Here is a 20,830-nt window from a genome sequence, read left to right as displayed (position 1 = left end):
TTTTAATCTCATCCTCATTACAAACTCAGACAGCAACCATCTTTAGTTTTGATTAACACTGTTTATTTGTAAGATGGTAATCACATTTTGTAAATCTACATCCAGAACAATAAAAAAAAACAATTCAAAGTACTTTTAGATTTCTAACAATCTAAGTGCTAGCCAAACTCAGATCAAAAGGTCCACTAGTGAGCTATTATTTAAAAAAATAAACTGACAAGCAGATTTATGGGAACCTACCTTAACAGTTAAAGAAACAGCAGGTGAAAGGGGCTTATGTTTATTTTGTATTTTGTAATGGGTGCCAACATTCTTTAACACAAGATAAAAACAGAATAAAAAACAGTTAAGATGTGACTTGAGAATTTCAGATTTAACTGTCAATTTATTCAAATGTTTTGAAACTCAATTTATTAACAGCTTTACAGGGAGAAGAATAAATCTTAAGTCAAGAAGTTTAGAAATTTGAAAAACTTCAATTTAATTTATTACTGCATAGTAAACATTTTAAAACCTCAGAAAACAATTAAACATTACAACATGCCTAAAGGTCAATAATGAAAGAAAACAGTGCAGTAAGTACTTTGCATATCTAAGTCTGCAACATTTGCAGTGCTCAAACACCACAGCTACTCTAAAAGGCAGTGTCCAAAAATTGTATAATTTACAGGTTATTACAGTTTAATCAAATGTGGAATAAAATGTGTACATAGTGCTAACTTACATGTACAGTAGTTGCTTAAAACTATACATTAAGGAGAAGAACCATCATGCACTTTGGGCTCCAATGGTTTCTAAAAAAGGGAGGAAAAAACATTAAAAGACATGGCAACAGAACTAGAGTGTAAAACAGTCCTTTATGTAGTTCTCATGTTCGTAACTGGCAAGCTTTAATTAAAAATGCCTCTCTAACAAAAGACAAATGCATAGAAGCATGCACTGTGTAATTATGTAAATTTAACAAATACTGAAGAATTACCGGGTTCTTTTAAAGTCTGTGCGTTTCCAACAAGCTCTACAAGTCCATCCCCACCTCCCTGAATGATCTCCGATGACAAGCTGTTACTCTCTTGTTCTTCTGCAATTCTTTTTTGGAGTTCATCCTACGCAGATAAAAATAAACCTCATGAAGTACTTGGAACAGAACACTGAAACATGTTTACATTACAAACTAAGAATAGGGAAGTCTAAAAACAATTATTTACAGTAGTAACCAGCTTCTAAATCAGACAAACAGCCTAACAATGACAGGTCTCAAACTACTTGGTGTAACTCAAAGACAATCCACAACAACCCCTATACATATTTTTATGTTATGCACATCATTGTTGGAATTAGCAAAGACAATACGTACCTCACACAACACTGAAAGCTGCAATGGCAGATCTTCAACTTTCACAAAATCATCTTCATCAGATTTTTGACTTAAATTTCCAGACCCAGCTTCCTAAGAGATGGAATGAAAATACTTCATGAAATGTCTCACCTAAGTGATTACTGAAACTCAAGGTAAAAAGTACTAGTTCTATTAAAAAAAAAGCTTTTTCCTCCCGATTTTCCTAATGTAAAAGAAAGCAATTCAAGACCTTAATATGAGAACTTACAAGATTGAGATCAACTCAGTCTGGACTGGACTGACAGGATGCGACAACTGCAGTTTACTGCAGTTTCATTATAAAAAATGAGAAGGGAGTTAGTGACACAGCATGAATTTAACATGGATCAGCAGTACCGGTCCAGAAACCCAGATATATAGAAATACAGATGCATTGTTTGTAGGTCTGTCAATTTGACTCCACTTTCAGATAACCTCTATTTCCCCCCCCCATATTAGTTGGTATTAATATAAATCACAGCTTACTGCTTACAATTTCTAGACGGAAGTGTATCTGTCACTCACATAGTCATTAATCAAGACGGGAGAGTCGGTATCAGGGCTGCATGCCAAGGAGCTCTCTGGTGTTAAAGTAGTTGATCCAGATTCCAGCTGAGCTTCTCCTGTATCTGCAGTAGTTCCCTCATTCCTGGGCGGCGGAGGGACCGATTCATCTTTAGTGTTCGCAGCACAGCCAAAAGGAGCAGCTTCTTCTTTTGCCTCTCTCGAATCGGCCAACTTCAAGGCTTCGGACTTATCTTTATGGGAGACGAATAAAATGCCGGGATACCATTTCTTGCTTACACATTCCAGCCCCGCGTCTCCAGAACTGGGTCCCAAGCTCTCATGAGGACCTTGACTTTGTACATGCTAGTGTTAAAGATATTACTTAACCAAAAAAGTTATTCAATCTTAAAAGTTTCTTTTTGCAAAGATCTCGTTTTAAAAATATGAAGTGTCTCTTGAAAACAGGTTTTGAAAAAGAAAATGCTTGGCATGATGCTATTGAATCTTTTATGCTAGTTCCATTTTTAAAGTTGAATTTAAACAATTTTAACAATAGGTAATGCCTCTTATAAAATGACTGCAGGATCTGCTGCGAGAACTTACCTTCAGGGCTTTCAACAGACACTTGACCAGACTTGACTTCTTGACTTGCATTCCAGGAAATCACATTTGTAACCTGAAAAAACAGTTAGACTCATTTTTCAATTCAGAATATACTGAAAATGTATAGTTTACAAGGTGACCCTCCATGAAATCTAGGGTCATATCCTCAAAGAAAACAGGAAGGCTCCAGCACTCCTATTAAACATTATTCATATATAACATGAATAAACAATCTTCTATTCAGTCATAATTGTGTAAACTTAAAACCTAGTTTTGTACTAATCTGCACACCAGCAAAAGGAGGGAAAGCAGTACAAGGGTATTAACAAGGTTTGTGCGCAGACAACAGGAACTGTCAAACAAAGCCAAATGTTTATCTAATGGCTTTCCTATTCACCTATATACCATATGATACGATTCATGTCCAATCCAGCCAGCTCAGGATACATGCTGGTGCTTAAAAGATTACCTGCTCATGTTCACAGCCAGCGTCACTGCTAGCCTGAAGAGAGGTCTGAACATCAACAGGGCCAGCTTCAAACTCCTCAAGCTCTTCATCTTCGTTCTCATCCTCACCACTGCCATAGTTAGTCAAAGCCTGGGTCTCTGCTTTTGACAGGCCTTTTAAAAGCAAGAATAGCAATACAGCCAGTGCATTGTGGAAATCATCTAATCTGAAATGCAATCCAACTATAAAAACAAAGGCTCTTATAAGGAGGAGAAAAGCTTGATTTCTTCACTTGCATTTAAAATAATGACTTCATTACTTGTAAATAATGACTTAAACATCACACACACGTGACATGACAAGTCAGCATACTAACTTATAGACAAGGGCAATCTCCCACTGTCTTCATCATCATCCTCATCCTCTCGGTCAGATCCATCACAGCTCATGCTCTCCTTCACTTCAACTTGATTGGTTTCTTTTATTTCAGGCTCATCCACATCAAGACCTTGCTGAGGGTCGACTTTATCCTACAAGTGAAAAAATGGTCAATATCGGTAAACTGGCACATGCTTGCCTAAACTATGTATATGTGAGAAATGGGACTGATTTTCAGTAAAGTGTAGTTCACCAGAATAAGAATGTCAAACTATTATAGGGGATGAAACCAATTCTTGTACTGCTGAAGGGTTTTGGTGTGGTGTCATGGTTTGGGCATGTGTGGCTGCCAGTGGACCTGGCTCACTTGTCTTTCTTGATGATGTGACTGCAGACGGCAGCAGCAGGATGAATTCTGAAGCGTAGAGAAGCATCTTATCTGGTCAGATACAACCAAATGCTTCAAACCTCACTGGACGGCGCTTCACCTTGCAGCAGGACAATGACCCCAAACATACACCAAAGCAACTATGGAGTTTTATAGGGCCAAAAAGTGGAATGTTCTCGACTGGCCAAGTCAATCACCTGAACTGAACCCCACTGAGCAAGCATTTCACTTACTGAAGACAAAGAAAGCATAAAGCCCCCAAAACAAGGAGGAACTGAAAATGGCTGAATTACAGGCCTGGCAGAGCATCAGCAGGAAAGATGTCAGTCTGGTGATGTCCATGGGACGCAGACTTCAGGAAGTCATCAATTGCAAAGGATTTGCAAACATACAAAATTAAGATTGTGTCCAATTACTTTTGGTCCCCTGAAATGGGGGGGCTATGTATAAAAAGGGTGATTCCTGCGATTCCTATAAGGTTCACCTAATATAGACGTAAATGACCACGAATTAAAGCTGACATTCTGCACTTTAACCTCATAGTCATTGTTTCATTTCAAATCCCATGTGCTGGAGTTCAGAGCCAAAACAGCAAAAATTGTTTCACTGTCCAAATACTTATGGACTGCACTGTAACTAAATTAAAGCAGCAAAGTATTTAATTAGAAAACTTAAGTCCTACCTTTTTTTAAAGATTGTGGCAAACCCACATTGTTTCATTTAAAACACAGCACTTACCCGATCAAGTAAATCTCCTGACAATGACTGCTCACTACCAGCTGTTTTCCTTTCCTGAAAAAAGATTCCAAACTATATATTAGTCAAGAAAAAACAAAGCTGAAAAAGAACACATCTAACTGATCAGTCTCTCTTATCTTTTTAAAGCTTACTGTATAAAATTATGGAGAAATGAACTACAGTTCCTTAGCATTAACAATTTCAAATGCTATTTGTATTTACGCAGTAAAACTACATTGCTACAACTAGTAATGACTTCTCTGATTTGCACACACACAGCTCGTCTAGATGTATAAGAAAACACCACCTCTGGCTTAAGTGTTTGTTTTGAAGAAGTAGTGTCACTTTTCTTTCTCTCTTTCTGTTTTACTGTAGTACTGGTGTTATCCAGATCTTGCATCAGCCTGAAGAAAGCCAGTTCATTAAAGAGGATTTCAGAAATTTCCACAAGCAGATCCTCTCCACATTCCTTCAGTGTTCTACCAGCAAATTTTGACAATGAATCCTGAAAAAGAAAAGTTTCAAAATTAGTCGTTTGAAATCAACAACACATTACGTAGCACTTAGCAACAGCCCCAAAACCATGTTAATTAAGGCATATTCTCAATACAAAATACATTTAAAATACTGAAGAAAACGCTACAAACCTGCAAGATACCTCCAAGCTGTTTATGGAAAAACCTGACGAATTCCTTGCTCTCATCATTCTGCTGTGTCAATGTAAGGACCATACGCCTAATTGATATCAGAAGCTGTGAAGAGCATATATCGTCCATATGTTCCTAAAACAAAGTATGGTAATACATTATCAAGGTGTGTAACAATTTAGGAACAATGTAGAAATGTCCTGATCAAAGTAGTTTGCTTAATTTAAGTCTAAAAATCCACTCTCACTCAAAAACATCAGGCAAAATGGGCAAAAGAAAAGCAAATTGTTCAGCTACCTCGAGTCATATTCTTGAGATTTTCAGACTGCATTTGACAGTCTTAGTTACCATTTTTGACTATAAAACTGATGGGTAAATCTGAAAACTTCTCTATCTGGAATTTCAGTGCAAACATCAGAAATACCACAAAATGCATTATTTCAAACTACACAGGTATATTCTTACAAATATCACCCTGATAAATAGCCCAATATTTGGTAATGTTAATTTTTTAAGCAGTTAATTCCTCATCAGATTCTAAAGAATAACATAAGCCAAAAGCATAAAACATCAACCCATTTAAACTCCAATCACAAGATACAACAGCTCATCATAAGTTTTTTTTTTTTATCATCTATATATTACATTAAACTTTCTTCAGTTTTATTGGAGTGGCAATGCCTTTTCTCACTGTGCCCTAAGGAAGTATCTTCAGATTGTTTAGTTTCAAATCAACTTGATGTCATCACTTCAAAACTGGAACAAAGTTTTTTAAATTAGCCCAAACTTACTAGCCAGCTACACCTCATCTTAGGTCTCACCTTAAGGAAGGGTATGACTTCTCTCATGATGGCCTTAATCTGCCTGTCCAGCTGCTGTGTATCAATTCGCGGGCAAGGGATATCTGAAGAGATGTGCCCCGTTAGGCCAGGAGGGGTTGCAGAAGCACCTTCAAATGGAATATTAAAATAAAACTTAAAATTAGGAATTTAAACATGCATATATGAATACTTTAAAAGTCAGAATTGAATTGAAAGCATGGCAGATAAAAGCAAAGCCTTTAGTGCAAAGTACCTTCTAAGCCGTCAGCCACACCTTGTTCAACAGCAGAAGAGTCAGCAGCATTTTCGTTATATTCAGCTCTGAGCTTCATGCGCTCATATTCCCTTATCCTAGCCAGCGCTTTATCTAAATGAATCACAGTGTTCCCTGCACCAAAAGAAGCATGCACATGTGAAACAACCAGTTAGGCTCTGCACCAAGGGGTTACGCATTAGCAGATGATCAAGTATACTGAAGGAACCGATGACGTTACCTAGATCATCATTTGCAAATGGCTCAAGGTTTGAAGAGGTAGACAGGGTACTTTCATTATCCATAAATTCAGTATCGCCACCATTATGTTTCCTGTTCAGATTAAGTTTGTTTTCAGTATTCTTCTCAGAAACGTCCTAAAAAACATTAATGCAAGATAAATACTCTGAAAGCATGCACAAAACTATACTCTTTTATAAGAATGCCAATATAATTTCTCTTTTTTTTTTTAATTAGTTACTACAGGCTCTGACAGTACTAAGTACTAATCTTTCCCTTTAAATCTTTTGAGCATTCAGGCGTAATTCGCTTCAGAATCATTAGTACTGACAAGCATCATTACAAACCCATTAAAATGTGGTGATAACCAGATAAAATCAAATGACACCATCAACAAACCATTACAGTAGTCAACCAAATTACATCTCTGGGTATTTTACACATTGTGTAAAAAAATGGACAAGTGGTTAAGATACTAATGGTGCCACTACTACACATCTGAAGTGAAAAACTATAAGTAATTGATAACAATAGCGATGTTATGACACAGACCCTTTACCTTCATCAGAGTTAGGATAAGGGTTAAGGGTTAGGAATTGTATGTAGATCACATGGCAGCATCTTTTTTTTTTTTTACTTTACACATTTCAATATGGCTACTGCCCTTAAACCAGTACATGCTGGTGTAATGTTTTACGTTAGAAATGCATAAAACAGAAGTTTTTAAAAAGGGAAATGCTGTTGATATCCCATGTTTTTGATAATGCATTTTCTTTTAGACTAGGCCACATAATTTACTAAAACACGATTTGCTATCTGAGCCACAACTGGAAAGCACGAATTTAAACAAATTACAAGGTACCCTGATTACAAGAACAGAGTAAAACAAATGACTTACTCCATCGCTCGTAGCGAGACTTTCACTGGGAGTAAGTTCTGAATTTGATGCTGCCCAGGCAGCTGAGCTCAGAGATGCTGCCTGCTCCTCATTAGTGTCTTTCTTCTCTGTCAGGTGCCTGGTCACAATGTCCTGTAGTTGTAAAAAGATCTTAAAATAAGCTGAAAATGTTCCAAAAACCCATTAATGACTATCTGAAAAAGCTCAGTAAATGCCCTTTTGTGGGTATGGGTTATTCACAAAAATAAGGATACGAGATCAACATCCTTTTACTGACACCAAGTCAGAAGGAAACATAAGGTACACTCTTTGCAAGAATGGAGCCATGAGTATTTACTTTCCCTAAAAATGTTGTAATTATTGCAATAAAAGAAAGTCACAATTATTCTGGTGTGTCTCGACTAAAATATTACACTTAAAACTTAAGAACAACAAAAATATTGTGAATACAAATAAAATGCCATAACAATTTGTGAGTTGGATTTAAACACCACTTTGAGAAAAGGCTTTCAACATCAGCTTCCACCTTCTAGCAACTGACTAAACCAGGAGACAAACATATAACCGTGCATAATTCAACTGGTCACTCAATTTAGGTCTGACTCAAGTTCATCGGCTTTACAGCAGAATTACCTGTAAGGCATAAAGTGCTCTCTGCCGCAAATAATCAGTGTTGAGCATCTGAAGTTCATGGAAAAGTTCAATGAGGAAGTGTGGCCTAGATTCATTCTGTGAAATTAACGTGGCCACTTCAGAATATATCGTCTCTCGCAAGGTTTCAAACAGGGAAAAGTCACTACTAGTATCTGTAAATAAAGAAAACATTCTTAGCTCAAAGTCTTTAAAACATCCCCCCCACACCAAAAAGTGATCATTGAATTTAAAAATCAACGAAGGAATTACGTTCAGATCATTTTTACATTCCCTTCCACCCCATCTTACGGCAACTTAAAATAGGTGAAACTGGATTGGGTGCAAACTCTCCATAATCAAAAATATCACTGAAAACATCAAGGTGTCATAAATGTCTTTAGAAAAGTTCTCTTGATTATGCATATCCAGAGAGAGATCTGGCTGATTTTCATGCTTGTGAAACATAGCAAGGTGAGAAGGGTTAGGCCTACACAACTTCTAAACACTGACATAAACAAAAAAAACTTTTGAAAATTGGAGACACAAAAGCACATTTTGCCAAACCGTAGAGTTAAACATGCAGGACTGACAATTTTATTACCTGGTGCTTCAGTGCATGCATTTCTGTTAGAGTGGAAGGAAGCTCTCCAAACATTTGCTGTGGGTAAAAGCAATACAAAATGTGCACAGACAGAAAAGATGAGGGACGAAAACAGAAAAGAAACAAACCAAGGAAAAACACCAACCAAACACTCACATGTTCACCCAGTCCAATTTACATTATAAAGCCCCACATTAAATAAGCCTTCCAATACATCACAGAATTTCCTCTAAAAGAGTTTTAACATTTTGAAATTTGGGTGGAGCTATTTCAACTAAACCTGATGGGAGTACTGCAGTTGTGCAAAAGGGTCATTCACGTATAGAGGATAATGCAGATTTGGGCTCAGGACATGAAGTGTCTAGTTTATGAATAAAGACAAAGCTTTATCAAAGCATTCTTGTTTAAAGACAGCTACACGGCACTTCTTTAAACCAGCAACTACTAGAACTCTCCACTTGAGGGCCAAACCTAAACTGCCTTGTTCTATGCTGCAGAACCCAACAACCTAGACCTTTAAGATTAAGTAGAACGTGTTTTTTTTTTTACTAACAGATTCATGCTTACATCGCTCTAAGAAAAAGTCTGCTAAAGTTCAAGCTCACCAGAAGAGAGGTCATTGGACTTGCTGCATGTTAGTTTAGTGTCCAGCTGATCCGGTGTTCGTTTGTCGAGGACCTTCTCAGATTCTTCTTTTTGCTTGGAGTGAGGACTTCTCACCCTGTTGTATTCGTTAGCACTAGAGACACTGTCGCTTTCCTGTCCTGAAGCAAAAGCCCAAAAACAGCTTTATGTTTCCTTTCACAACCATTATTAAAAGTACCTGTTACAGAGGTATTAAAGTTACAATGACAACTAGAAGCAATATTTCTCTTTACTTCTATCACTTGATAACTCTAGCACTCTGAAGGAGTCAATTTCTCGTCAAACTTCACAAAAGGATCTTCTACTCAACTGCCAGTATAACACGGGCTTCTTGAGAACACCTAAATGTGCGATCACTAAATAGCTTTGAAATTTTTAACTAAATGTTGGACTGAAGTTTCAATTTAATTCGGACACCAGTCCGTTCCGATACATTCTGGACCGAGTATAGATACCAAAAATTCAAACTATGTTCCAATGCATGTATGTTGCGACATAGTGGCCAACAAAGCAATGCTGATCTGCAAGTCTGAACTCTCAGCAGAAATAACTAACAGCTAAGGAACAGATTGCCAACTGTGTACTGATCCCTTATATAGGTCTGCTGAAGAATTGGTTAAATTATCACATTTGGACAAACGTACATACCCATGTTACCCCCTCCAAAGGGTTTGCTCTGTCCATTACTTCTCTTTCTCTTGTTCTTTGATTTGGGTGTTTTATCTTTTGAAGCAAGACTTGCCTGGGCAGCAGCTTTTCTTGATTTAAAGGTCTTAGTCACAGTAGTGGGATCTATGGGATCAGGCATACTGCTGAGACTTTCTAAAGACTCTTCATCAAACTGCCTGCTTCTGCCGTTTCTGACCGGCTGTGCTTTTCCCGTCCTCTGGCTTTGAGTGGTCTTGTCCACGACGACAGAGGAAGGCCCGTCAGCTTTTTCATTATGAGCGCCACCATGCCAGAAAGCACCTTGTCGATCACCTTCGCCCTCCTTCGAATTCCTGTTATTGGTAAAAGCAAAGCATGAAATGTCATGAACACCGGAGTTTTGCTGCAATTACCAATTACAGTGATTAATTTTAACTCAGCCTTGGAGGTCAAACTCCAAGAGCATCATGATTAATGAATCATTAGAATCCTGTCAGTAACAGTAACTCGACTTTACAATTTAACATCCAGTTGCACAAAGGAGGATGAGCCCGGAAACTCACTTTCCGCAAGCATGCTCTGAACTACAGCTGGTTACAGCTCTTAAACAAAATAAGACTAGATGTAATTGTGAGCTGCCAGAAAAACTGCTCTACACCTAATAAGAAATAGCTCACAGACAAAAAGATTTCAATTGAAACGCTATTAGATCTAAATATAAGCATAAGCAGAATACCTTTTCCTTTCCACCCCATTCAGAGAAGAGCTTTCGAACGGCTGTGGAAAGGCCATATACTCAGTTTTCACTGAAGTGTTGTGATCCACGGTTTGTGGCTGTTCAGTGCCGGCCTGCGGAGCAGAGCTCTGAGGAAATTCTCCAAAGACTGGCGGAAACACAGGATTGAAGCTAAACCCTGAAGAGGAAAGAAGTCACATCTAACCATTTCTTTTGTGTTGCAAGAATTTATGCAGCAGCATCATCAAAATTAAGATAGAAAACTAATTTTATCCTTATGTGTAGGATTTTCTTCCACAAATATTCAGGTAAATGGAAATATTTTAATAGAAAGTCTTTCTAAACGCATTATAAACGATTTACGAGAAACAGTTGACTAGATGTCTGACTTCAGCATTTTCACAGAAAGGTTTAAATAGGCGTTACACTTACTCCACAAGTGGACAAATCATTTTTAAACACTATTCGTTGCAACTGTCAAAAAGGATTGAAAGAAAATTTACTTCCGCAAACTTCATTTTGCCTTAAATGTGTAAAGTACGAACTCAAGAAAACGATCCAGAATTTTAAAACATTAATATGAATAAATTCTTGAGGAATGGAAATACATTGTAATACATAAAACATGGGAGAAAATTATACAATACACTAAATCAGGCATATTAAAGTGCTTTATTGTATTGCAGTTGTGTGTAAAATGAAAATATGAGCAGGAAATGTTTCCATAGGAACATATGACCATAAACAGAGTAGCTCTAGTGACTATTGTGCAAGCAGACCTCAATTACAGTGACAAAGCCAGAAAGATACATACCAGCAGTGACAGGAGCGAAGTTTGCAAGCCCAGGCATGTTCAGTGAACTTAAATGGGGGTGTAAATTGAAAGGAGAGAAAAGATTTGGAGATGCAGAGCAGACACCGGGGTCACGGTTAGCAGTTTGCTCCGGTTGCTGTGAATTTTCCTGGTTTAACAGGTCATTTAACATTTTCTTCAGCCTGAAAGGAAAGATTTAAAAGAATGAATTAAAACCTACTCAAATGCAAGAAAACTTCAACCTAAACTAAATCCTAGAACACCATTTAAGAAAACGAATGGTGATCACCTTAAAAAGTTTCAAACTGGTTTAAAAAATCATTTCTAAGATAAATGTTGAGATCACTCCATACCGCTGAACGTTGTTCTGTTGCCAGGCCAGCTGAGCATAGCACTGATTCAGCTGGTGCATGATCAGGTGCACCTGAGGAGATCCAACATTGTTTGGCAGCACGCCGTAGGGGCTGGTGAGGAGAGTCTGAAGCATGTATGAAAGCGTCTGTCAAAACAAGAACAAATCACAACACAAATCAATATCTACATCACAGATTGACACCAATACGATGCATTTTACTTTTAGCCTATCAGACGTCGGCTTTAGCCTAGGTTACATACGCCTGTGCTACAACCGATTCTTACTGTAAATTCATGTGGATTTTTGTTGCCTACTGTGATTGGCTCAGTCACGCAAATGACGTCTAGTGTATGCTATCTTGTTTGAAAGATTCTTTGAAAGGTTGCAAGTTATAACTGACAAGAGGCTAACTAGGTTGCTCCTGCCATCTCAAAAAAAAAAAAGAGAAAGATTGATGCAGATTCAACAACAAATGGTCAGAAGAGTACTTTTGTGTCCCTTGGAAAGAAAAGATAATGCGTGTTATCAGTCTGGAAACAATCGCCGTGATTAAAGAATATACCAAAAAAAGGCATTACGGGATAAAACATCAGGTTACATTTTCAGAATACACTAAATTATATCAGTTGAAAAAGTCGCTTCAGGTGCAGCAAAAACTGTTCAGGAGAAAATTCAAAGAATATGTTGCGGCTACCCGAGCTAGTTATCGAGTATCACAGCTTCTCACAGCAGCTGGCAAACCCCTGACAGGCGGTGAATTCATCCAGCAGTGTGTGCAAGAGGTCGTGGAGGAGATGTGCCCAGAGAAACAACCTATTCCAGTCACTGAGTTTAAACCGGCTAGATAGAGGATTTCACTCAGGTGGCCAAGCAAGGTTACTAAACAATTTTTTAGTGGCCCTTGCTCTAAAAAGTTTGCCAACCCCTGCTATAATTCAACATGAAATTAGTTGAAGATGTACTACTTTATCATATTGAACAAAAACCGTTTTGTGATGAAAGGGTTCATCAGATTTCCTCTTCCCAAACAGCCACACAAAATGAGTTGGGCAGAAGGACATTAGCTTCACTCTTACAACTGAAAAACACTCCCTCTGCAACTCCCCAAAAATTTCTGCACTTGCCACAGAAAATCAGCAAAGATAAAACACTGCAAACAGCTTTCCTTTTGTGATAACCGTACATAGAAAGCTGCATAATGGAACAAAAGCATTTCAAGAGGAAAAACCGACAATATACAAGGAGGGCATTATTAAGGGCACAGGATAAGAACCTTGCACACTGTAGGCACTAATGTTCTTATGCATTTATGTACAAGAAACGGTCTCCAACCTGCTGGTCTTGCATTAAAGTCTGGCACATGGTAGTGCTGAAGTCAAGCTGTTTCTTCAGTTGGCTTATTTGCTCCTGCCAGTGTTGTTTTTCCTCCACAAAAGACAGCTCAGACGCCCACCGAAGATTCTCCTGGCGTCGCATGCTGATGTTCTGCTGTTGCCTTGAACTGGGAGACGGGCGCGCATTGCCATCCGTGGAAAGCGGGCGAGAGCTCTTCCAGCTGCTTTTATCGAAAACGAATATTTTTGAACGAACAGATACGTTATAAGGGACAACCATTCAAGGACAGTTTCCTCACCCCTGCGGCTCCAGTAAAATCACGCACAAGCATTTATTGTAGTCAGTGCACACCACAAGAACTTTGAGGGAGCAAGAAAATCTCAGATCAGTGCTGTTGCACTTTAAGACGGCTCCGATCCTCAAAGGCTCCAGTGTACTGTGCAATTGTATAAATTACAGACCTGAAGGGTCTAAAAGTCTTCAACCACTGATGATTTAAGGAGATGTTTATAGGTAAAGTTTTAGTATTGTCCAATAGTTTTGTTTATTCTTAAGATTAGTTATACTGAATACACGTACAGCTTTCCCCGAAACCATCTCTATTACATTAAATGGTAATTCAAAGTAAATCTGTGAGATTAGTTACTGAACAAGAGTTTTAAACAATCCAGGCTGTTGCAAGCCGCATATTAATTACGGCCTTGCAGAATTCAAAAGTCACTTTCCAAAAGCAGGCAAAGCATTTAGAAAGTTGAATACAAACACGAAGCATAAAAGTGAATAATTAAACAGTATTCAAAATGTAATAGAACAAACCTCTCTCTCCGTTTTCTTGTGCCGCGATCCCTGGTGTTCCTGCAAGAATAAGGAGCCGCATCCTCACATGAACTGGACTGTCCCTCCTCCTCCTCTTCCTCCTCCTCCTCTTCTTCTTGGGCTGTCTCTTCAGAGGGGTAGCCATCTTCATCCTCATCAAGTGCACACTGTGTAGAGCCGCCCCATGTCGCCATTGTCCTTGAAGAGAATTAAAAGAATTCCAATCTCTTATACACTAGGCACATTTAAAGGGAACTTCTTAGAAAGCGTTTCACCATCTAAATCCTTGTGAATTCATATGTGCCATGATTTAAACATTTGATTTTACGGATAAGAACAACCAACCACTACAAACGGCTCTGGAGAAACAGGGTGGTCAAGACAAAAACAGCTTCAAATGACTGCCTTATCTAAACTTAGTATGACTGGGGGAGTCATCACATAAGATGCAAATGTTGAAGAGGTTTTCATCAGTAGCAAACCGTTTACACCATTTTTATCACAGACCTGTCATTTCTGCTTGGGTGCTGTGGATCCTGCATCTGTGCATCACCATTTTTGGAAGCGCTGTCATTCAGTACTTTCCGTCTCTGATGCTCAGCCATTAACAACTCAAGTTGTTTTCTTCTTTGTCGCAGCTCCTCTCTCAGGATCTGATGTCGACGCATCTCGGACCAAAGCTGAAGCGTTTGCAAGTTAGTCGTTAACCATACGGATGTGTACAGACTAAACAGGCATCAATGCTACATTGTGTAATCGTTATATTTTCTCACTAATTTTACTCTTTAGTCATGTTTCATAGATGCTGATCCTTTCACCGTTTCACAAATTCTTTCCCTGTCCTTTAATATTGTGGACAGTCGAATGAGAAAGGCCAAAGTCTCATGTGATTGTAGATACCGATTTTCCATTTTCATGTTGCACTATTATGTTCACTTTCATTTCTAAATCCACTGTCCTTTGCTTTTTCCTACAGGCACCACCAGAACACCTTTTTTTGCTTGCTAGCTAACAACCCAAACAATAACGTGCGGCAGCACGGTGTCGCGCAGGCTGATGATGTCATCAATGTTAGACGTGTTACGACCAAAGGCTGGGACCCGAAAAGAAGACAGTACTGTACAGTAATACGATTAAGGGGATGGCCGTCTTAAGTGTGAGTGGTCGCAAGTCACATACGTTGCAAGGTGAGGACTACCTGTATTTCTATTGGATTTAAAGAGATGTATTTGCAAGAAAGCTTGTTTACAATGTTGTAAAGCTGCACACGTCACAAGATGTCTTGTTCTGAAGCAGAAATTGTCTATTTCTGGTGTAAACTGGAGGTTTTACAAGTTACTGTGTACATTTTACTTTTATTGCAGTTTGAAATGCACTCAATACTGATTCTTTCTAACCCCAAAATACAAAAATAGCACTGTAGTTCCCTTTTAAAAGATTTTCTAATAAGCAACAGATGAATATTAAAAAACTTCAAAGTTAATCTACTGTCATTGACAAAACCACAATGTATACTGTGCAGTTCTCAGGTCTACTGTTAACTTATAGTTCACCCATCATGAATTTTAAGCAGTTATACCTCATTATCAGGGGCAGAGACTGATCCAGGCTCCACTGTTGATTTTAAAACGGCGCCGTTGGTATTAACAGCAGGGGTTGAAGCTGCAGCAGGAAGTCTTCTGGATGTGGGTTGACTCATTGTGCTTGATACGGATAACTGGAACAAGCAAGTGCACTATAATCAATTTCATAACTTTATGGTTTGCAAAAATGAAGGATCATACTACATTATTCCAATTTAAATATATCTGGCAGCGACTTAAGGAAGACTACCATTAAGACAAATTATGGATCTCTACAACTGTGGGGTTCAAGAAGCGTAGAACAATTAACTAGTTAAAAGGTGTTTCTAACTTCCAAGTTGCACCACTACAACCATTTCAGCATCCCCGTAGAACCACTTAAAATCTCTGCATTACTCACACTGCATTTCATCTTAACCACTTGACTGGTTATAATGGTGTTCAGCTCGAGAATTCTGGAGCTCCTTTTGCAAACAGGTGGAACTAAGTGGGGTAAGGTTACCATACTTCTGATTTAATTCCATAGTTTCGGGGGACAAATAATAATCCTGTGAGTGATTTCATTTTTGCAATGCTGAACAAGCCCTGGTCTGATGGTGGGGGGGGATACCAGACACTGGCACTCAAGAACTGGAAAGTGGTACTTATTAAAGAATATTTAGAAGTAAAAGGATGGCAATTTAACTTAGTTACCAAGTTATGTAACCACCTCTGCCCTCAGCTTAGTCAAACCAAGAAACAAAAGCAACATCTACTTTCTAAAAATATCTACAACTTGCTTTTTCTGAATGGATCTTAGTTCCCAGTTATAACCCAGATGTTTCCTTACCCTTTAAAAAGTTTGTACTACATCTTAACCAGCTCCCAAGTTTCAATGAACAAGCGACTTCTGAATTCTACACAAAAGGCCTGACATAGTAATCACCTTAGAGTGGGCAATAGCTATTCTAAGTAACAGACCTTACTTTGGACACACTGTGACCCTGCAGCAGTAACAAAACTGGTGCTACAAGCTCATGAGGCAGTGCTGCCGTTTTGTGGTGGAGAATAAGTACAGCCGATGCTTCTAGATACCAGTTAGTACATGGACTGCCCTGCACTTTCAATTTTGTGAACAGTACATACCTGCAAGTCAGGACATGCCCACTGTAGGTCTTGGATCTTCTCTTGAATTTCCATCAACCGCTGTCTCTCATCTTGCAGCTGTTTGAGTTCCTTCTGCTGCTGCTTAAGTTTAGCTTCATAGAATTTCTCCCTGCCCAGAAGAGAAAAATTGAAATACAGCAACATTTTCCCTTTCGCCTTTCAACTGCTATATTAACACGCCTGAACACGCAGAAACGGGCTAACCAAAGAAAAACTGCTGATGTTTTCACAATACGCAAGGCTGTTCTAAAAGTGATAAAATACAAACAATGGAAGTACCTGGCCTTTTCTTTCAGAGCAATGTCTTTTTTCAGCTTAGAAGCATTAGTTCTTGTGTTATTTGGTTGCTGGTTCAGGCCATCATCTTCAGTCACGCTTGATGCGTTAGCAGTGGTTCCATCAGTATCGTCACTCTGGGGGGGAAAAAAAATAAAATTAGAAACTAAGATCCACACTTGGCGATTCTTCAAGAAACTGACCAGCAATTTGGAAATACAACATTTCCACAAACTAGAACTTAAAATGCCCGCATACTATATAAATGATAACCTAGCTATAAAAAAGTAAAAAACCTTCAAAAGATAAAATGGCTGGCTGACCACTACCAGAGCTTAAGTCATGTTCTCCCTAGCTTGCTCTACATTGCGGCACCTCTGAACTTGTATGTTTGTCCAAGAAAGCCACATCACTCCTTCAAGCAATGCTAACTCCGCCAGGCACTGACCTGCAGTGCGTCAAACGGCTTTCAGGAAACAAAAAGCTTCGCAATATTACAACCACCTCAGGTGAGAGTTAAAGTCCTCTATTCAAAGGAAAACTCTGCTTTTGGGAAAGGGACTCTACCAACCACAACTTGTTGTGCCAGTTCTCCATTCCTGACCCTTAGAGTCGAGTGGGGGGGGAAAAACGTAACAAACTGCTGGCTGTCCCTGCATCCACCACTTATCTGGACAAAGCTGGTGAAAATACAGGTCAATATGAAAACAGTTTGGTCTTCACTTTTGCCATCACCAGTTTCCCCAGAACTCCATGTAAATGAACAGTAAATTGAAGCTAAAAGTGAAAGAAGTGTCACTTTTTCATAACCAAGAAAGAGGTACAGTATAACAGTAGATGCAGTCAAGCATCGTTTCCCAAAACAGCCTTAAGCTCGTACCACAGATTGACATACAGTACAGTCAGTCTTGGATGCTTGACAATTTGAAAATCTTCCCCTACTCACCTGCACCATTGCAACAAGCTCCTGCAGGTGTCTGAGCTTTTGTTTAGCTGTGTGAAGTCTGTGGATCTTCTGGACAAACTCGGGATCCTCCTCCTCCTCCAGGCTGCTTCTTCGGCTAGACCCAGAGACCTCAGTGCCCTCCCTCTCCCGGCCATCATCTTCATCATCAAGCCACTCCTCATCTTTCGTATCCTTGACTTCATTGTATGGCCGATCTCGATTGTACTGGCATTCTGCCCCAGAACAAGAATACAGCCAATGAAAATTCTGGAGAAAATGCACTTGCATAAGGACTTTTCATGCAACAATCTCCCCCAGAATAATTCTGACATTACATTTAACAATTCTCACATTCACATTTTTTATAGCCAGAATTTTTAGCATAACTAAAATTACATTTCAAAAATAGTCTTGACCTTGAATTCAGTAAGGGAAGAGGGAAAAGCATTTTGAAGTTTACTTCTGCATTGTGTACAGTAGATCACCTATGAAGAAATATTAAAAAGCAGTAATAGGTTGTTAAAAATGTTTCAAAAGTCAATTTTATTCACTTGAAGTACCTATCACAGACGGGATGTTTAAACTTCTCAGATTTGTTGCTGATCTGTTGTTGATCTCGCAGTCAGTATTCAATCTTCCATCTCTATTATTTGTACTATGAGCATTGGTCAAACTATTCATGTCCAACCAATTTCCAGCTCTTTGCGGGTTCCTATAAAAACACAGACAACAGCATAAGACTACCACTTTTGCTTTAATGTTACCATTACCTAAGCACAACAGACAAAATAGCAGCCTGATATTTAAATAACTGTCTTTAGAGAGGGATGATATGTTTTAATTATATACTGTTGGCACTCACCTTATATTGGTAATTGGCTCTGGATTCTCATGGTCAGAATCAAAAAGAGATTCAAATAAGGAACCTTCAGTTTTCTCATCATCATCTTTAATGTTTTCATTTACGGTGTCCACCATCATATCAGAGGTCTGCTCATAGTAATGGACCAACTCGCGCAGCTCATTCAGTCTCTTATGAACCTCTTTCAGTTTCCTTAAGAAAAACAAGTCAACAATTAAAAACGAAAAATTAAGTTTATTGAAAAGGAGCACAAATCCGCACAATGTTACTCAATATCAACCAACAAGTTATTTTATGAGTGAATGTCATAAATGTCTGCTTTTATTTTTTTACTTGTGTAATCTTAGCTATGGTTAAAGAACTCACAAGTTAAGAGTTCGGATTATATGGCTATTTCTCAAAATTAATAAAATCTCATTCTGAAGGTTTGGAGCAATCCCTTCATGAACTCCAATTCTCATCTTTAAAACAACTCTTGTATCTTTGGGGGTGGGGGGGTGGTGGGACACAATGCTGTGGGCTACCTCAGCTTGTCAGTGGGGTTCACGTTGTCTTCTCCCTCACTCTCGTTCAGGGAAGCCACCGAGTCCAGCCGAGCAGTCGAGGAGAGGCTGTTGGCCTCCACGTTGACCGCTGCGGACCTCCCCGGAGGGGCCGCCGGGGCCGAGACCACGCCGCGCCGGTCCGAACTCCTCTGAGAGGGAACGGACGGAGCTGGAACTAGAAGGGGGACAGGGACGTTCGCACAATCATAACAGGACGTCCATTAACACATGGAAAGGATGGCATCACATTAGCACACTAAGTTTCAAAGGATCATGCATTTAGGATCTTGAAAATCATGCTTCTTAAAAAAAATATATAACTTTATTAACCCTACACAATTTCTTGCATTAGGAATTTGTCTTTTCGCATACCCCAGCTTGCTCTCCATGAGACACAGACACACAGAGAGAGCCTGGGGTCAGAGCGCAGGGTCTGCCATTGCACAGTGCCCCTGGAGCAGTTAGGGTTAAGGGTCTTGCTCAGGAGCCCAACGGAGTAGGATTCTCCTGCCGGCTGCGGGATTTGAACCGGCAACCTTCCAGCCAGAGGCACAGATCCTGAGCCACAGAGCCACCGCTGCGCCCCTGATATCACACATTGATCGACTACACCCTATTTGAAATGCATTTTTAGATCAGACTAGACCTCACGTACAGGATTTGTTATTCAGGGTCTGGTCTCTCAGCGAATGCAGCTCTTGCAAGATCTTGTCCATGGTGTGCTTTTTGTCTTGCAGCTCTTTAAGCTTGACGAGTTTAGCGTTTCCTGCAGAGGGGGGCTCCGCTGCTGGGGTGTTTCTACTTCGAGAAACCTCCCTGCTGAGGGAAAGGCTTTCTGCTTGTCTTCTGTTATCTGGGACTGCTTTTGCCTGTAAAAATAAATTGTGCTTTGTAAACAGGTCTTCAATATTCTGCTGAGATTAACAAACTTGGGTCAACTGGTACAAAGGAAATCACTTATTTAGAACTTTGGTTAAGTAGAAAAAAGACCCATGAAGGATCCTAGAAAGGTAAAATATACTTCTTCCCCTCCCCCTCTGTTCAAAGACTGCTTTTGCAGTCACAAAGCCCATGAGTATGTTTAAACAGCCAATTCCACATTTACTCAGACTTCATCTTTGTGTGGAGTTTTAGCAGTGTCTAACCATTTTTGGTCCAATATCAGTTGATTGACAAAACCTATTACGTACTTCTACATTTTCTACAATTCAGGGTGCTTCAATGTCTGAAAGAGTGACAGCACCACAATGACTTGGAATGCTGACGGGGACATTCTTACAGCAAGTGAGTAATTATGTTTCTACTGCTTGTATCACAAAGACAAGCAGAATGCAAGAGCAATATTGAACAGCTCTACAGCTTTAGAAAACAGTAGAGTACACTTCTTTTATTGTCCTAAGGTTGGCCTTTTCTCTATACAAAATATCTGTGTATACAAGTAAAATGCATTACTAAAAAAATTTGTTCTTGCAAATAAAACAGTGTGGTTCTTATTTGTATTACAGTTATTGCTTGTGACATCTTTAGAAACGAAGCACAGATCCATTTACAGAAAGTGAGTATATTCAACCTGATTTAGAAGCAGTGGCAATA

General features: G+C 39.1%; 1 protein-coding gene across 18 annotated transcripts in view; it reads right to left on the bottom strand.

The window, feature by feature from the left end:
• Nucleotides 1–41: 41 nt before the first annotated feature.
• The window catches only part of pcm1 (pericentriolar material 1), a 32,221-nt gene continuing 11,432 nt past the window's right edge, over nucleotides 42–20,830 (bottom strand). For 6 of the 18 annotated variants that reach the window (XM_088637870.1, XM_088638197.1, XM_088638215.1 and 3 more), the window contains 32 exons: nucleotides 19,893–20,106; nucleotides 19,217–19,412; nucleotides 18,693–18,884; nucleotides 18,391–18,542; nucleotides 17,831–18,063; nucleotides 16,888–17,021; nucleotides 16,588–16,717; nucleotides 15,459–15,596; nucleotides 14,387–14,559; nucleotides 13,880–14,077; nucleotides 13,061–13,286; nucleotides 11,727–11,872; nucleotides 11,374–11,555; nucleotides 10,560–10,737; nucleotides 9,824–10,176; nucleotides 9,136–9,294; nucleotides 8,531–8,587; nucleotides 7,930–8,102; nucleotides 7,297–7,428; nucleotides 6,400–6,535; nucleotides 6,159–6,293; nucleotides 5,906–6,033; nucleotides 5,085–5,219; nucleotides 4,745–4,942; nucleotides 4,438–4,491; nucleotides 3,310–3,463; nucleotides 2,955–3,175; nucleotides 2,486–2,558; nucleotides 1,901–2,133; nucleotides 1,355–1,447; nucleotides 980–1,103; nucleotides 42–794 (listed from right to left, as the gene is read on the bottom strand). In XM_088637870.1, coding sequence (XP_088493996.1) covers nucleotides 769–794; nucleotides 980–1,103; nucleotides 1,355–1,447; nucleotides 1,901–2,133; nucleotides 2,486–2,558; nucleotides 2,955–3,175; nucleotides 3,310–3,463; nucleotides 4,438–4,491; nucleotides 4,745–4,942; nucleotides 5,085–5,219; nucleotides 5,906–6,033; nucleotides 6,159–6,293; nucleotides 6,400–6,535; nucleotides 7,297–7,428; nucleotides 7,930–8,102; nucleotides 8,531–8,587; nucleotides 9,136–9,294; nucleotides 9,824–10,176; nucleotides 10,560–10,737; nucleotides 11,374–11,555; nucleotides 11,727–11,872; nucleotides 13,061–13,286; nucleotides 13,880–14,077; nucleotides 14,387–14,559; nucleotides 15,459–15,596; nucleotides 16,588–16,717; nucleotides 16,888–17,021; nucleotides 17,831–18,063; nucleotides 18,391–18,542; nucleotides 18,693–18,884; nucleotides 19,217–19,412; nucleotides 19,893–20,106 — 5,076 coding nt within the window. In that variant the 3' untranslated portion in view covers nucleotides 42–768. The remainder of the gene's footprint in view (nucleotides 795–979; nucleotides 1,104–1,354; nucleotides 1,448–1,900; nucleotides 2,134–2,485; nucleotides 2,559–2,954; nucleotides 3,176–3,309; nucleotides 3,464–4,437; nucleotides 4,492–4,744; nucleotides 4,943–5,084; nucleotides 5,220–5,905; nucleotides 6,034–6,158; nucleotides 6,294–6,399; nucleotides 6,536–7,296; nucleotides 7,429–7,929; nucleotides 8,103–8,530; nucleotides 8,588–9,135; nucleotides 9,295–9,823; nucleotides 10,177–10,559; nucleotides 10,738–11,373; nucleotides 11,556–11,726; nucleotides 11,873–13,060; nucleotides 13,287–13,879; nucleotides 14,078–14,386; nucleotides 14,560–15,458; nucleotides 15,597–16,587; nucleotides 16,718–16,887; nucleotides 17,022–17,830; nucleotides 18,064–18,390; nucleotides 18,543–18,692; nucleotides 18,885–19,216; nucleotides 19,413–19,892; nucleotides 20,107–20,830) is intronic. The other 12 variants (XM_088638182.1, XM_088638547.1, XM_088638116.1 and 9 more) reach the window with 11 other exon arrangements.

The sequence above is a fragment of the Lepisosteus platostomus genome, chromosome 1, assembly GCF_059453375.1.
Source record: "Lepisosteus platostomus isolate fLepPlt1 chromosome 1, fLepPlt1.hap1, whole genome shotgun sequence".
Classification (NCBI taxonomy): domain Eukaryota; kingdom Metazoa; phylum Chordata; class Actinopteri; order Semionotiformes; family Lepisosteidae; genus Lepisosteus; species Lepisosteus platostomus.
Note: the sequence above shows the minus strand (reverse complement) of the source record. Positions and strands in the feature narration are given on the sequence as shown.